The 16276-nt window shown below is 33.8% G+C and overlaps 2 protein-coding genes across 4 annotated transcripts in view; one reads left to right on the plus strand and one right to left on the minus strand.

Moving 5' to 3' along the window:
* LOC148942788 (uncharacterized) overlaps positions 1-9962 on the plus strand; it is a 115550-nt gene extending 105588 nt beyond the window's left edge. For all 3 annotated transcript variants that reach the window (XM_089102521.1, XM_089102523.1, XM_089102522.1), the window contains exons 4-5: positions 5452-5571; positions 7031-9962. In XM_089102521.1, the coding sequence (XP_088958647.1) occupies positions 5452-5571; positions 7031-7106 (196 nt within the window). In that variant the 3' untranslated portion in view covers positions 7107-9962. The remainder of the gene's footprint in view (positions 1-5451; positions 5572-7030) is intronic.
* The window catches only part of LOC148942789 (EEF1A lysine methyltransferase 2), a 142911-nt gene that overhangs the window by 19882 nt on the left and 106753 nt on the right, over positions 1-16276 (minus strand). The gene's annotated exons all lie outside the window — the stretch shown is intronic.

The raw sequence follows: 16276 nt of genomic DNA on the forward strand, positions 1-16276 counted from the left end.
TCTTCAACAGATTGAAATTGCAATTCGAGTTCGTAAATCCAATATTTTTGTTTCTCAACAAGTGGAAATATCAATAATGATTATGGAATTCCAATAAGGCCTTAAATATTCAATTCCAACGATTTTCGGCTGTTGAAATTCCAATTTTCGTTTTGACAAGCATTAATAACAATTTTTGTTAAACCTCTTAAACCTACCTACTCCCTTTAAATGCACCTCAGCATTCATAGAAATTACGCATAGAAGTTCTAGCTGAAGAAGATCCCCTTCGCTTCTCAAGATCGTCAGAATTCAAACCACATTGGAAACATCGATCGCTCGTTTTGATTGCACCCTTTTGCCGCAGTAAGCAAATATTTTTTTTTTATCAAAGTGCCTCATTCATTTCCAATATTTCAGTCCAAAAAGTTCAGGACAGACAAACAAAAATTGGAACCAGCATTATTGCATAAGCTCATCGATCATAATAATCAATCCAGAATCGTAGTCTTCACTAAAGTCCGTCAGGAGAGAAGAATCGAATGTCCAACAATGTCTCCAGCAAAAACAAAATGCTGAAAAATTATATCTCATTGGTGACGTAAATATGAGCTTTTCGTTTGAATATGAGCTGGGTTTGATCTTCACAGGCCAAAGACTAGTTGCCAACTAATTGTCAAATATGTCAGAAAAATATTGGTTGTTCATTCTTCACCTCACTGTATCCCCATGTCCCAAAGTTGTCAAAAGGACTTGTCACAGGCATGGCTTTGGGTATTATGTTGGAACTTTCAGGGAATGTATAGGGGAAGATCAATCGACCAAAAAGCAATATATACACGCTACTACTAATACTACTACCACTAGTACTGCTACTACTGCTACAACTCCAACTACTACTTCTATTGCAGCTACTGGTAAGGCTAAGAATAATAAGGTGAAATTTTCAGGAAATGTTGAGGGGGAAATTGAACTAAATTAAAATATACCGTTGGCATACATGTTATCAAAAGGGCGACAATATCATAGCAACAACTTATAGTATTAAGCTGAAATTTCAGGGAATGTTGAGACAGTCTTGAACTAAATCAAAATACACTATGCGCCTACAGGTTATCCAAAGGAAGTGTCAGCAATACCCCAGGAACTGTTTATAGTATTAAGTTGAAACCTTTAGCGTGTATTGACGGAGATGTTGAAAAACAAAAGATGCTAAGGTGCTATGTGCATACTCCTACTAATGCTACTGTACAGACAGTTTCAGCCTTTTCTTGATGTCATGACGTCACCACAGGTTCCACCCTATGAAAATTACGAATTCTTTCTTAAAGTCCTGACCTAATTTGCCAATGCCCTTTGCTTTAGCTGCCTTTATTTGTCTAGTTTTACATGACAGTTCAGGTTATAGATTTGTCAATTGTTTAGGTGATCGGACAAAACTTCTTTTTCTTCCAACGAACTATAATTTGTAACACTTGTAAATTTTCATTTTTTGGGGCTTGTCTTGTTTGATAGTCCAGGTTGTTGATTTTCACCCGTAGTGAATTTAATTTATTCAGGCTATTCTCTTGGTCTTATGACGTTTGATGGTTCGGGTGGTTCCAAAGAATCTGCTTTTTAATTCTCATCGCTATTATTTTCAATTTTGACGCGTTTTGATTCCCATTTTTCTGTTTTCTTCATTTAGGACTTTCTTTACTTCAGAAAATTTGCCAATGCCCTTTGCTTTAGCTGCCCTTATTGGTCTAGTCTTACATTTATTCTATTTTAAAAATACTTTGATTTAAATACAAAAGGTTTTTAACCCCATTAATTTCCTTTAAATGAGCCATTGAACAACTCTCTACGAATATCCAGTGCCAAGCTATCTTTGGAAGAAAAAAAGGAAAAAAAGATGCCGTTTAGGCAGAATACTGTAGTAGCTGTCACTTTTCTTGATTTTCAACCCAAAATATTTCCCTTGCTGTTCAAGCCAAGGAACAGAAAGTTGCATATATAGGCGTTTTGGACATTTTCTCTAACTTGTGACCTTTCTAGATAGTTTTTTTTTAAACCAGAATACCTTACGTTGGAAATTTACTCGAAACAATACGGAGCCGGTTTCAAAATTAAATAAATAAATAAATACACAATTATTGCTCACTTATATATATATATATATATATTTATGTACTATCTTTATAAATGAGCAATAATTGTGTATGTATGTATTTATTCTCCATATTTTTTCGGGAAAACTGACAACCGGGAATTTTCTGGTCCAAAAAAATGATATTTAAGTCAGAAGTTTGAGAAAATTCGTTAGGAGCCTTAATTTTGGGGAAAAACTTCATGTCAGTGACATCATTTTTGTATACATCAGTATTGCAATGATGCGACTCTGAACTGACGTATTCTGCACGAGACTTTTTTTTTCTTTAAGAATAACAACATTTGTAGAAGTGTTTTATTTTATCTTCAAAATTTTTTCAAGGGCTATGAAATGAAAATAGCAATCCGAGTCAACTAAGCTTTAAACCTTTGGTTTTCTTTTTTAAGATTTTTGAATTGTTGTAATCCCTTGTCAAAATATATACAAATATTTTTGCAATTACCAGTTTTCTACTGGTTAAGCAATTTAATATAAACTATTCCATGCAAGAAAATCTTCATCTTTCCAGATGAGTGTGACAAGTGTGACAACGTGATTTCAGTACTGATGTATATAAAAATGACGTCACTCACATATTTTGTTCTCTAAAATTGAGGGTTTTAACGACTTTTCTCGATTTTGTGACCTATATAGATCGTTTCTTTAGGCCAGAATACCCAAGGATGCTAATTTTCTCGAAGAAATATGGGGCCGTTTTCGAGAAAAAAAATTTATAAATACACAATTATTGCTATATATATATATATATATATATATATATATATATATATATATATATATATACATATATATATATATTATATATATATATATATATATATATATATATATATATATATATATATATATATATATATATATATATATATATATATATATATATATATATATATATATATATATATATATATATATATATATATATATATATATATATATATATATATATATATATATATATATATATATATATATATATATATATATACACACAATTGGTGCTAGAAATCGGACTTGCTTCAATAATCAAATATCGTAGAAAAATCAGCAGTATAAAACGACATTAAATTGCTTAAAGAGCAAAAAACTGGTAATTACAAAATTATTTGTATATATTTTAACAAGAGATTACAACAATAACGCTCCTTACAACCTTAACACACCCTGCGCCATCTTAATAATGACTAGTGCAACATTAGAATTTTTTAACATTTGAGGAAATCTATATGCAATGTTCTAGTTAATTAACGTTTTCTTTACGCTCTTATCGCGTTTTGGGATGGGCCTAGGATTGCATAAAGCCTCCATTAAACTAGAGGTCCAAGCGACTTTTTGCTGTCCTGTTCTAAGTCTGCTTAGTCTCTTTTCGCATATTTTGAAAGATTTAATGGTCCTCAGTGGCGGTTCTGGCCTCTCTTGCGCCCATGGCAAAGTCTTGATTGGCCTCCCCTCGCCTTGTCCCCCAAAAACTTTTAGGCCAAATTTTAACAAAATGTTCATTTATTGAAAAAAACAAATCTGACTTTTCTTACTTTATATGGAAAAGATATTGGAAAAATGAAAGTTTCGGATTCGATTGCTTATACTTACTGCCAGCTGCGCCATCATATTTTGATAAAAGTAAAATTTCAAAAATTTAAAATGATTATAAATCTTAGATTACTTATTTGAAATTTTGTGCCCCTAAAATTTCTGCGCCCGGCCACGTGCCCCAGCTGTCCCCACTAAAACCGCCTCTGATAGTCCCTGACCTATACTTGTGGGACCTGTTTCTTTTTTTTCCTGACGCCATAGCAACTTTAATGATTTAAGTAATATGAAAATTGCGACAGGTAAGTTACAACGGTAGAGAAACAATAAGATAAGATTTATTCACCATGAAACACGCATACAATATTACATTTTATTATTTTCCCAAGGGCTCATTGGCCTCTAAAGAAGAGGGAAAACAAACGAGTCACTTACTCATGGCAAAAAATAATCACTTATAGAGAGAAGAGCAAAAAGGAGCCACAAATAAATATAATAATAAACAAATAGTAATAATAATAAACAAATAAATACACATGAAATAAAAACTATAGAACGCAAAACCAAATATATTGAATAGACTAAATTAATCAAGTATATTGAACAGATTCCGATAAAATAATGATATATAAGAAAAAAATTGATAAAAATAGCTTATAAGAAGCCAGCAAACTTTTTAACAATTTTTTTGAAAATCCTGAAAGTTTGGCACCTTCGAGCTGATTCAGGCAACTTATTCCATGCAATATTACGCGCCGTTAAAGGATTGAAATAAGGAGTAAAATGAATTTGAATACGGTTTTTTATATTGTGAAGATAATAATTATTTTGATCAGAGGAAAATAAAAAATGGCGGAACTCTTAGGGCCTGGGGGAGGCCATGAAGAAGCTGATAAAAGTAAAACCTGCACACGAAAGAATATACGGTGATTTGAGATCGAGTAAAGGGATAACTCCTAAACGGTTAGTTTCCTGAATGAGCTTTCTAGCTTTACGTTGACGTAAGGTCTTACGGAGGGTTATGAGCCTTACGGAAGGCTTACGGAATCCAGTCTGAAGGGGAGAACAGAAAGCAAAAATTCAGTGTGAATGAGCCTTTACTGTTTCTAGCGTATTGTAATTCTTACTGAAGAATTCAGACATTTTGTACTGGACTTGTTGGGATTTTCAGAAACACATCTTAGCTATGCGGTGGGAAACATGAAATTAGGTGATATAGAATTTATTTATTCAGGTAGGAAGGATGGGCTGCATAAGCAGGTAACAGCGTTCATGATGAATAAAAAAGTTTCTAAGTCTTGCTTAGGTTGGCAAGGTGTTAATAATAGAATTGTAGTTGGTGATTTTACTGCTCCAAAAATGAAAATTTTGAGACTCAACGAACATATAAGACTGTCCGTTAGGGTAAGCCAATACAAAATTTCTGTAAACTGTATGCTCCTACTAAAAATGTACGCAGTGGAGGGGGGGGGGGGGTAGGGAACTGTCTCCATGCCACTTTTGGACACTTCTTCTTTGTGTTATCTAATAAAGTTTGGTTTTTCTTATTGGTATCCTTCACCGAAAATATCCTGCACATGGGGCTGACTCCTGTCCTTCCTCTTGCTCTGCATCTAATTTTGCCTCTATATCCGTCTATACCTTCATCTTTTTAATGTAAACAAAGCAGCGTAGTGGAAAGTCTCTTATGTGTTTGGCATCAAATTCAAATTTGTATTAATAAGCAGTCACATTCCAAATGAGTTTCCAACTGATTAACAAATACGTGAAACATTTGTTCCTCATTCCAGTGAGATCCTCCAAGAGCCAAGAAAATCTACGGCATTTACAAGGTCTGATGTTGCTAATGAGAATGCCTATGACCATTTGCAAGAACCTGCAGATGTTGCCAGTTTCCCACAGAGTGCACGGTAAGAAACCCCTATTTATTTTGGGGAACTTGTAAAAAATGAACTATATTGCGATTTTTCCTATTTGAGATTAGTTTAACAGTGCTTTTTTCTATTTTGGTTTATTTGTGAATAGTTAAATTATTTTGAACTTCTAGGGAGAAGGGGGACTTTTGACCACATTGGACTAGAGGAGGAGAATGCTGGCCTCAGATGGCTTGGTGTTGTGAGGAGTTTTAAGGTTCTCGGCTAATTGCCCTCGCATATCCCCACCGGTGAAAATTTCCCCGTAAAATCCAAAATCCCTCTGCGGACAATTCCCACCGAGAAGTTCACCTCACATGTAAAACTGAGCAGTCAAATGGAAAGTATATGGAATATTCTCCCTATATTCCAAAAATGGACAGAATGATGCTATAGAATATTTAATAGTACTAATTTTTATATTTTTATTCCCTTTAATTCTTCTTTTTTGTGTGTGTGTTTTTGGGGTTGAGTTATCATAGCAATGTAAGAAAAAAGGCTAATGAAAATAATTTCAAAAGTACACCCCTAGCCGATCTAGAAAATCTCTATTTTAGTGGGAAATCCCTAAAGTGGAAGCACTGATTGGCTCCGATATCTATGATACATGGTACCAGTGGGTCTAGGAGTTTACCCCCCCCCCCCTGGAAAGCAACCACTAGCGGGAAATACCCCCCTTGGCTGGTTGGTTTCCAATCCCTTTGACTTATAAAAATGGACTATAACTCTCAATTTCTTATCGAATGAACATCCTCCTAAGTTTCTAGGATATTTAGGCGGAGCTGGGGATGAAAAAGTGGCAGTCCCCCTCCTTTACGGAATAAATTCTGCTAATTTTGGGTTTTGATGTTACTCTTTACTTTCATAATAACAGCGTAGATAGGAAATATTCCCAGAAATCAAGAGAGATTAAATATCAATTTCGCATTTTTTATCCATTTTTTTTAGTCCCCTCCTAAAAAATAACCCCCCAAGCAAAAGTCCTGAATACAGCCTCGGGGTTTATAGATCAATTTCTACTTCCACCCTTCCCTTGTCTCTTAGAACTATGTCTTTATCTGAAGGCTCAATGAGAGTTGGGATATTTTGGCATTAAAATGACCCTTTGAGGCATTACAATTATTGCAGGAAGTTATGAATATTCAACTGCTTAATTCTCCGTAATAAAAAAAAAGTTTTACCAAAAAACAATAATTTCAATCGGTCCAGCCTACTGACCACTTGAAATGTTTCTATACAAATCTCTTCCATTATCGGAATAAAAAGTTGCATTCTGGTGTAATCCAAGTGAATGCACATTCCCCATTGCAAGCTTAAGTGAATAAGTAAATGAGTAGTTCCACGGTTCGTTTCGGGACTTCTTTCCTGTGTTTCATTTTTCTTCAGATGCACCCAATGCGCGCAAAATTAGTTAATGTGAAAACCAACAAATTTGACCTTGAACCTTTTTTTTTAGGGTTCTTTTTGCCAGTCTGCCAGCCAAATCGACTATAAGCTCACCTGATTCTGAGTATAAACGTCGAAAGGAATGAAGAATTTGAATACTGAATCATTTACAGAGCAATATCCTTGGGCCAACAAAGTGTGCGTCTTCGTGCAGAGTTGAAAGCTATCCAACGGTTTGTTCCTAGCTCGCAAGATCGTGATCCACCCTTGCTTACTTGATCCTCTTTGATGATAAGTGGAAAGAGTTTTCCTTCGCTTGAATTATAAAGAAATCGAGTATTGTTAAGGATAATTCGGAAAGACTATGTTAGCTAAGAAACGGTGAAGAAAAGAAACAAGCAGAAAACCAATTCCTTGCATGTTGAGCGTGCTAATTGCTTTCATATCTTTCGAATCTTTAGCAAGAATGTAATTTAATGAGTAGTTATAAATTCAAAATTTCAGCTCCATAAAGACTCTCCAGTAAAAATGATATCCTATTTACAATTTAAAAAAATACTTACATTCTAATACGTGATAAAATTGCCTGGGTACAGCTCAAAATTTGTGACAGGATGTTTGATTTTGAAAATAATGCCGAATGAATCTACCTGCTTTGGGCATGACAATGGTGACAAAGGACGACTCGGCAACAGTTCTAAGAGCACAATAACCTTGAAATTGAGACACTTTGTAAGGTTGAAGTTGCACTTGCAGGCTCACAAGGATTTGCGTTACTACAAGTAGGATATGAACTACAACAAAAATACTTCTTATTCAATTATTGTATTTCGGTGATGTACAAAAATGACAATTTAAGTGTTGATCGATTTGTAAGGTGTAGTTGGGAACTGATAGGACATAAATGGACTGATTGGCCACTCCTGCATATAAAGTTGCATTTGTCCAAAAACGATAGACCTAGATAAGTCTTCTCAATACGATAGTTTATGTTCCATCTTATTGTGATTTGTTCTCTTACTTTAATGAGCGATTGTTGCGACACCCGAAGCGCAGAAATTGTGTCAAAGAACATTCTCGTTTAAATATGATTATTCATTCCTTGAAGAACAAGCATGTAGTATTATTTATATGTGTGAAAATATGTGATGTTTACGACTGGTAAAACCAGAGTGCCATTCTTCTGCCATGGTTTCTACTTTACCTTATGATGACTATGTCCAGCGCGTGAAAGAGAAATAGTTAAAGCTTATATGATACCTAAATAATAACAGGAAAGGACCTAGGACAAACGTGATAGGTCATTCCCTGACGATCATTGTACTAAAAAAAGGAAATGATAAAATTGATGCAAAAAATGTAAAATTTCTAAAACTTTTAGTAAAAAAAAGTGGGACGAAATTACAATTATAGTCCGGAAATTTGGATTTCATGTTCTGAAAGTTTCTAACGGGAAAGAAAAATATAAAAAGAATAGATTAACAAGACCATAGAAAAACAAGAAATGACAAAACACATCTAAACACATGTTTCCATACAGTACAACTGTTCAAAAATAACTACTGAAACTTCCTTATTTATGACACTACTAAAGCAGTAGCACAATCAAAATTTGTCTTCCAGTACGAACATCATTCAAAATAGAAAAGAAATTTTTCAAGCAAGATACAGCAATCACATAAAAAACACACAATACTCCAGTAAACTTGATTAATAAAACAAGTTTTTCTCTCATAAGAATCAAACATAAAAAAACAACAGAAACCATAATGTAAAAACAGATTTCAAAAATACGGAAGCATAGACAAAGAACACGAGAAAAGATTTGATACCAACACACATATGAAGTGATCTATTCAATGCCGTTTAGGTGTGGGATGGAAAATAATGAATAATTGTGGTTTCTTCTTCAAACTTTAACAAATTAAAAGATTGGTTTATAAGGATTTCACTTTATACGATTGGTACGTGTCCATAACCTCCCGCTAACCAATATTCTTAAAGCATAATGTGGCATTATACAACTGGTACAAGGCCGTACCCAGGATTTTTTTTCGGAAGGGGTTTTACTCGGAGATTTTTTCGGGGGGGGGGGTACACAAAAAAACTCAAAAAACGCATTCAAAATTTATTTATATCCATTTTTGTTACGTTTTTACGAGTAGAACAAACATTTCGGGGGGGGGGGGGGTCAAACCCCCAAGATCCCCCTCTGGGTACTGCCTTGGGTACCAAAGCCACCATTTCTATATTGTACACTCAGTCACAAGAGAGTATACCTTGTTTCTTTTCATGTGTTTAACCAGGTGGCTATGATCTGCCAAAATATAATTTTTTTTTTCAAATCCATTTTGTTTATATCCATTTTTGTTACGTTTTTACGTGTCGAACAAACATTTCGGGGGGTGGGGGGTCAAACCCCCTAACTCCCCCTCTGGGTACAGCCTTGGGTACCGAAGCCACCATTTCTATATTGTGCATTAAGTCACAAGAGAGTATACCTTGTTTCTTTTCATGTCTTTAACCAGGTGGCTGTGATCTGCCAAAACATAGTTGTTTTTTTTCAAATTTTGAGAAAACTGCAGAAATGCAACGAGGGTTGTAATAGCGGCATGATGTATAGGGGCAAGGGTTGTATTGATAATGGAAGACACTTTTGATTGTTGCTATTTACATTTGTATGAACAATGGAGCCAATTTCAATTTTTTTTCGTAATCCATGTCACCACTTCCTTTAAATTTAATCATTCATCAGTTTGGTGTTTTGATACTTCTTTGCTATGTAGGTTATGTTTAGGTGTGAGCGTTTATCCTATTTCCTTTTTATTCTATTGCGTTTTTCTTAAAATTTGGTGTTCCTTCCCTTTTTTTATTTTTATTTATTGCTTTCCCGTTAAAAAGATCAGGAAGGTAAGTCAAAATATTTGGACTATAGTTAGCTTCTGGCCTTGACTGTCCTTTTTAATCCGCTTTACGGTTGCAGTTTATACACACACACACACACATATATATATATATATATATATATATATATATATATATATATATATATATATATATATATATATATATATATATATATATATATATATATATATATATATATATATATATATATACATATATATATAACTAATAGTCTATATGATTTTTAAATTAGGCTCAACTTTATTAATGTTTATTTTAAGTTTTGTAGCACACACTGTTGTGCCATACGAACACTGTAGATCGAACGAGACATTCTTTTTTATTTTACAGGACAAATCTGTGATAAAGTGCTTTCAAAATATGACACATTTTTAGAGTATCATAATATGTTTTAGTTCTAGTCACCCTATTTAAGCTTAGCACTGATCTTCACTATATTTAAATATTAAAGTTCGGTTAGTGGGATTTTTTTTTTTAAGCCCAACGCCATCTTAATCCTTTTAGGTTTATATTGATTCTACTTATTTGTATCATTTATTTTGATTTATACTTGACGCTTGTTAAAAATGATAATACAATCCTACGGTGTTTATGTTATAATTATTTTTTTGGGGGGAAATTGAGTTTACTTGGCGGCTATGCTGAATTCTGTCGTGCTATTGTATGATTGCCATGAACGATTTTATTGTCAGCTTAAAGTATCTCTCAAAGAAACAGATTTTCAGAACGTTTTTTTTTTATTTTGGAAAATTGTCATTAGATTACGCAATTAGTTGCGAATAGAATTGTATAGTGATTTTGTTTTTTTCAGAACATGTTAATACTTAAATTTTGAAAAAAAAATACTTCTTCAACATTTGTGCATCCAAGGGGAGAGCGTTGGGGTATATAATTCCCACTAGTGTGAAAAATAGTATTAATATGTATGTTTTGGGTGATATTAGCTGTGAAATTATAACTTCTGTATTTTGTCTCCTACTCTCCTCCCCCCCCCCCGATATGAGTTGACACCAACTTCCTCACCTTGGATAGACCCTAGCGAGACCCAAACTCAATTGATCATAGAGATCAGTTTAATGGAAGTCTTTCCTGATAAATCATCATCTGAAATATTTTTGCGTAAGTCTTTACTATTGTTTGCCGCGCTTTATTCAGCCTAAGTTTTTCATACGGTGTTGTATTTTGCATTGAAGTGTTTTTGCATCGTTTCAATTATAGAGTGTTTTTAAAATATTCTTTAGAAAATAGAGCGTTCTCCTGTATTGATTTAACAAAAGATTTTCCCTTCATATTATAAATTGACAACTGATGGTATTTATTTAATTTGTTTCATGTTTTCCTCTTCAGAAGTATTTAAGTTCCATGATAACATTGAAACTTTAAAATTCATATTAAAACCTATTTATGAACACCTAGAATTTTTAGACTGCACCACGAGGGTTTTAGCAACGTGTGCCTCTTTCCAGGTTAAACCTCGAATGATCAGATTTTTATTTATTAACAGCACTGGCTATAAAAGAAAATTCTGCTAAATAATGATGGCTTGATGATTCTCGTTGGATCTGATGTATCAATTGTAGACTATTCTCAGAATCTTCCATCATCTAGAATTTGGGTTATCACATCAGAAGTTACTTTTCAGGAAGTTTTGTCATTATGAGGCCACAATAAGAAAATATTTCAACTAATTTATCAGAATTCTCCCGGTTTCTGCACTTTACAGTTCGTAAATCTTTTACTTGTCTGGAAACATGGGAAATTCAACCAAAAATTAATTATTTTTATTTTGGTATAAGGTGTTCCATTAAAACAACTCCCAAACAGTTAAACCTATTAAATCCAAAACAGCCAAATTTGGATGAAAAAATTATGAATTAATTTTTGAGTACTAATGCTATTGACGACTAATCGCAACACAAGCCAAAGAGCACGAGTTTTGGCCACCTGACGTCCTTCGTTCATTAAATTCGATCTAATCATCTTAATATTTCCGTTATTAAAGCCCAAAAAGTGGGATCGAAAGTGTATCAACCGTTTACTCTTACGGTTGATCAAGATCATTCAAAAGAGAGACTAGGACTGTCCTTAGGCAATTTATGTTGAAACATCCTGCATATCTTCTTCAGTTTTTTTTAAGTGCCCACTTTTCGGAGCCATATTTGACCGCTTTCATTATTTTGGCTTCTAGCATCGTAATCTTAGCTCCAAGACTATTTTCCTATTCTTTGAATTTTTTTTTTCAACACATAAAAATAACCTTCTGCCTTTGCTATGCATCTTCACTGTATCCACTGACCTTTCTAAAAAATGTTTCCATATTCAGCTTCAATGTAGCACCTGTAGCAATAATGCTATCTATGTAACTGAGCCTATCTAATCGGCCAATTTTCTCTAAGCGACTTAGTCTTCTTAGCGTTAATGTTCAAACCTCTCCTTGTCCCCTGAACTCACAGAACTTCCTAAATTTCATTTATATAGTAAAGTTTTATCTAGGAGATAAAGATTATATGGATATTCTAAGAGTGATTATTGATCAGTCATATTATCCATGAAGACATATTACGGATATTCTAAGTGTTTCACCTTCCCGTGTAATAAAATTTTCACCCATAGGCTTTGTGTAGTATGCCACGCTACGATAGGAGCTTCACTAAAGCTTTTCCATCCTTTAAATCAAAAGCCTGTTCATAATCTATAATACATAGGACTATAGGCGTCGGATATTTCAGACCATTATCAATTGTCAATTTCTCGTGTCATATCGGTTAACACATCCACTTCCTTTCCTAAGACTACCAGATCTTCTGTTAAACTTTACCTACTGTGTCTCTTAGTAAAATAAGCTTTGGTACCGTCTCTAACTCCTCCTTGTTTCTTATACCAAGCCTGAAGATGGATTTTCTGCTAATAATCCAAGGTATTTTTCTAAATTTCTTCCCTATAACATCTTTTTGTACTATTTCCCAACCTGGCGTCCTTACATATTCCCACAAGTTTCTGGCATTTTCGAATTCTAAACTCTCCAATTTTTTGTCCAACTATTCTTGGATTGCTAGTCTCAAATACACTATTCTTATCCTGAAATCCATCAACATTATGACTGCCTGGTAAGTAGTTACTCTAAGCTTCAAGAATAAATTCACCCTGGATATTACTAAATGGTGCTTTTACTGTTGACATCAATAACTGCCTAAATATTCAAGTATACTGTATTGATTCTGGCAAGGTACGTGCTTAAATACTGAAGTCTAGCGTAGACAAAAAAGAAGCTTTCTCATTGGACGATTTCAAGCCTTAGACGTAAGGACTCTAGAACTAGATGCTTGGCTAACACTTATTCTAGCCAAGCACCGGATTTTACGCGTAAACAGGAGCTTTCTAGACACAGACATTTAGCCAGACATGTATATAGGCGTAAAAGTCTAGCTAAAATGCATGTAAACGCCAGTTAACCAAATACTGCATTGTTTATAACAAGAAATTTTGCCAAAGAACTTGTAGTAGTTTATCATTGCCATTTCCTTTTCCTATACCAAATCGGCCAAAGCTAAGAGACCATCTATTCCCGTTTATACCAATCTTTACGTTAAACTCAACTAATAAAATACCATGTTTCTACCTGGGATCTTGTTTAGTTGCCACTGTAACCGTATGTATTAGTAGTGTTTTACTTCTAAAAGGGTATACACTAATTTGACTTTACCTTCCATTTTTTTAGCTATAAAGATCCATATTACCCTGCATTCCTACCTGAATAAGCAAATTCCATTTTCTCTAGCTCTAGAAAACGATTTCAAAAACATTCGAAAGGTCCAGGCCAATCCGTCAAAAAACTGTCAACAAAATTTCAATACGGTAATATTAGTATTTTAACGTAGTAGCAATCCATTATGTGATTTTCATATTATTCAAATCATTGAAAGCGTTAGGGCTTAAGAAAAAGCAAACGGCCCCCACCACAGTAAGTAGGGGACCAATAACTCCTTCTCCTGTCTAGATGAGTGCTTAAGCCGGCTTACAACCAAATACTAAGAAGTCCCCAATGGAACTTACCGTTGAATAGAGATTTTGAGCAAACCTAGGCTCTTCGTCCTCAGTACTTGACAACACGCTCATATCTGCCATTTTTTGTATGAGCCTGACAATATTGTATATCATTGACAGTGGATTGCTTCTGCTTTCCTTTCTTAGTCTTATCAGGAATCTGCAGACTAGTGGCGACAGTCTCCTCCCGGGTCTTTGTTGAATGATTTCACAGCTTTCTTCCTTAAGAACCTATCCTTTCTCTTAGATCAAAGAGCTGTTTATCAGAATGCTCTTCTACTAGAACATTTACTTTTGAACCATTTACAAAAAAGTCAAACTTGAGCATAAAGAGCGAAGGTTCAGGTGGCGGAAACATTCCCTCTTTACTATTGTAGAAAAATGTAACTAACTGAATTTTTACGTTACTGTTGGATGTCGTAGATGAAATTCCTCTTGTTATCAGATAAATATTCCCTCTCCTCTCATTTAAATTTGTTTTTCCCCTTTTCCGCTATTTTCAAAAGCCTTGATTTTTCTTCATTCTGTCTTTGTATGACTTATTTTGGTTCCTTTGTGCTTTATTATTTGGCAGAAACAGTTTTGGATGCGTTTGAATTAAGTGTGATTGGCTGATCAATTCTGCTCTACCTAGGTCGCAGCTTTATGCTCATTTATAGAGGTTTCAATGAGAGTGATTATTCCTTAGCCCGAAATAGGTTGGGGAAGTTTGTCAGAGCTGATTGCTTCAGCTTGGTTGTAATATATTTTCAAAACAGAGGGGAAATATCAGAAATTTAACTTTCTTTTGCAGATAAATGGTTAGGCAGTTCTGGGCTAAAGACGATAGTCTACAAGAATACGTGGATTTTAGGCGAGTTCTTAGTTATCGAACTTAGCACGGGTTTCCTTCACTGGGGCCCTAACAGCGTCGGACGGTGAAATATGGTGAAGTGTAGTCCTCACATTCCTATAGTCACTCTTTACTTTCATTTGAAATTAATTCTTTTGTTCTTAATTTGGGCCCGTTTAAAATCAAATTGAGGGTAATCCTATGCATGGGGTAGAGGGAGGGCTTCTTGTCCCTCTCAGCCTCCCGCTCTTACCACTAAAGGTTGATAACATTGCTTGTATAGCAAAGCTTCAAGACTGAAGACTTATTTTGAAATATTCATTTCATTTAACGAAACGAGATTTTCCAAATATGAGGTAGGCTGCCGTCTCCAATAAGCTCTTGACGCTTAAGTTACACTTGATCAGCGTTCTCGATATTTAAAAACTAATATTTTTCTTAAAAAGCTAACGATTGCACAATAAGAGGTAAATCTCAATCATCTAGTATGAAAAATTGTTCTAAATTACTGAAACACATAAAATTAAAAATTTATGTAATAAAATGTATAAATAAGAATGTTACTGTTGGAATTCTTTCCCAAATTTAGAGCCTGCAGTTAGATATTCGTAGATATTGCCACCAAAATAAGAATTCAGGATAAACATTTATTTCGAAACAGCCAATATTTCAAAAGCTTTAAAGAAACATAAAATAAGAAAACACCAAAAAATAATCTAGCAACTCAAAGAATAAAAGAGAAAATCCAAAGAAGAACAGAAACTATTTTCTTTATTTGAAATATAACTAACTATCTGCTTTAATTTTAACTGGCGTGTCATTGAATAAAGCAGCAACGTTAAAAGACGAGATCAACACTCCAGTTAAACTTAACAAAAACTAAGCAAGTAGTTCTCTTTTTTTTCAAGGTCGCGCTTTGTAGTCTTGTTTAATGTGAATAATTTCTTTAGCGATATTATCTATCTTTAAATAATTGACACAAATTTCACTTATTGTACATATTTATGTTACCGTGAATAACAGCCAATATTTCAAAAGCTTTAAAGAAACATAAAATAAGAAAACACCAAAAAATAATCTAGCAACTCAAAGAATAAAAGAGAAAATCCAAAGAAGAACAGAAACTATTTTCTTTATTTGAAATATAACTAACTATCTGCTTTAATTTTAACTGGCGTGTCATGGAAGAAAGCAGCAACGTTAAAAGACGAGATCAACACTCCAGTGAAACTTAACAAAAACTAAGCAAGTAGTTCTCTTTTTTTTTCAAGGTCGCGCTTTGTAGTCTTGTTTAATGTGAATAATTTCTTTAGCGATATTATCTATCTTTAAATAATTGACACAAATTTCACTTATTGTACATATTTATGTTACCGTGAATAACAGCCAATATTTCAAAAGCTTTAAAGAAACATAAAATAAGAAAACACCAAAAAATAATCTAGCAACTCAAAGAATAAAAGAGAAAATCCAAAGAAGAACAGAAACTATTTTCTTTATTTGAAATATAAC

The sequence above is a fragment of the Artemia sp. Qi Xiang Cuo genome, chromosome 16 (genome assembly GCF_049724085.1).
Source record: "Artemia sp. Qi Xiang Cuo chromosome 16, ASM4972408v1, whole genome shotgun sequence".
NCBI classification, from domain to species: Eukaryota; Metazoa; Arthropoda; class Branchiopoda; order Anostraca; family Artemiidae; genus Artemia; species Artemia sp. Qi Xiang Cuo.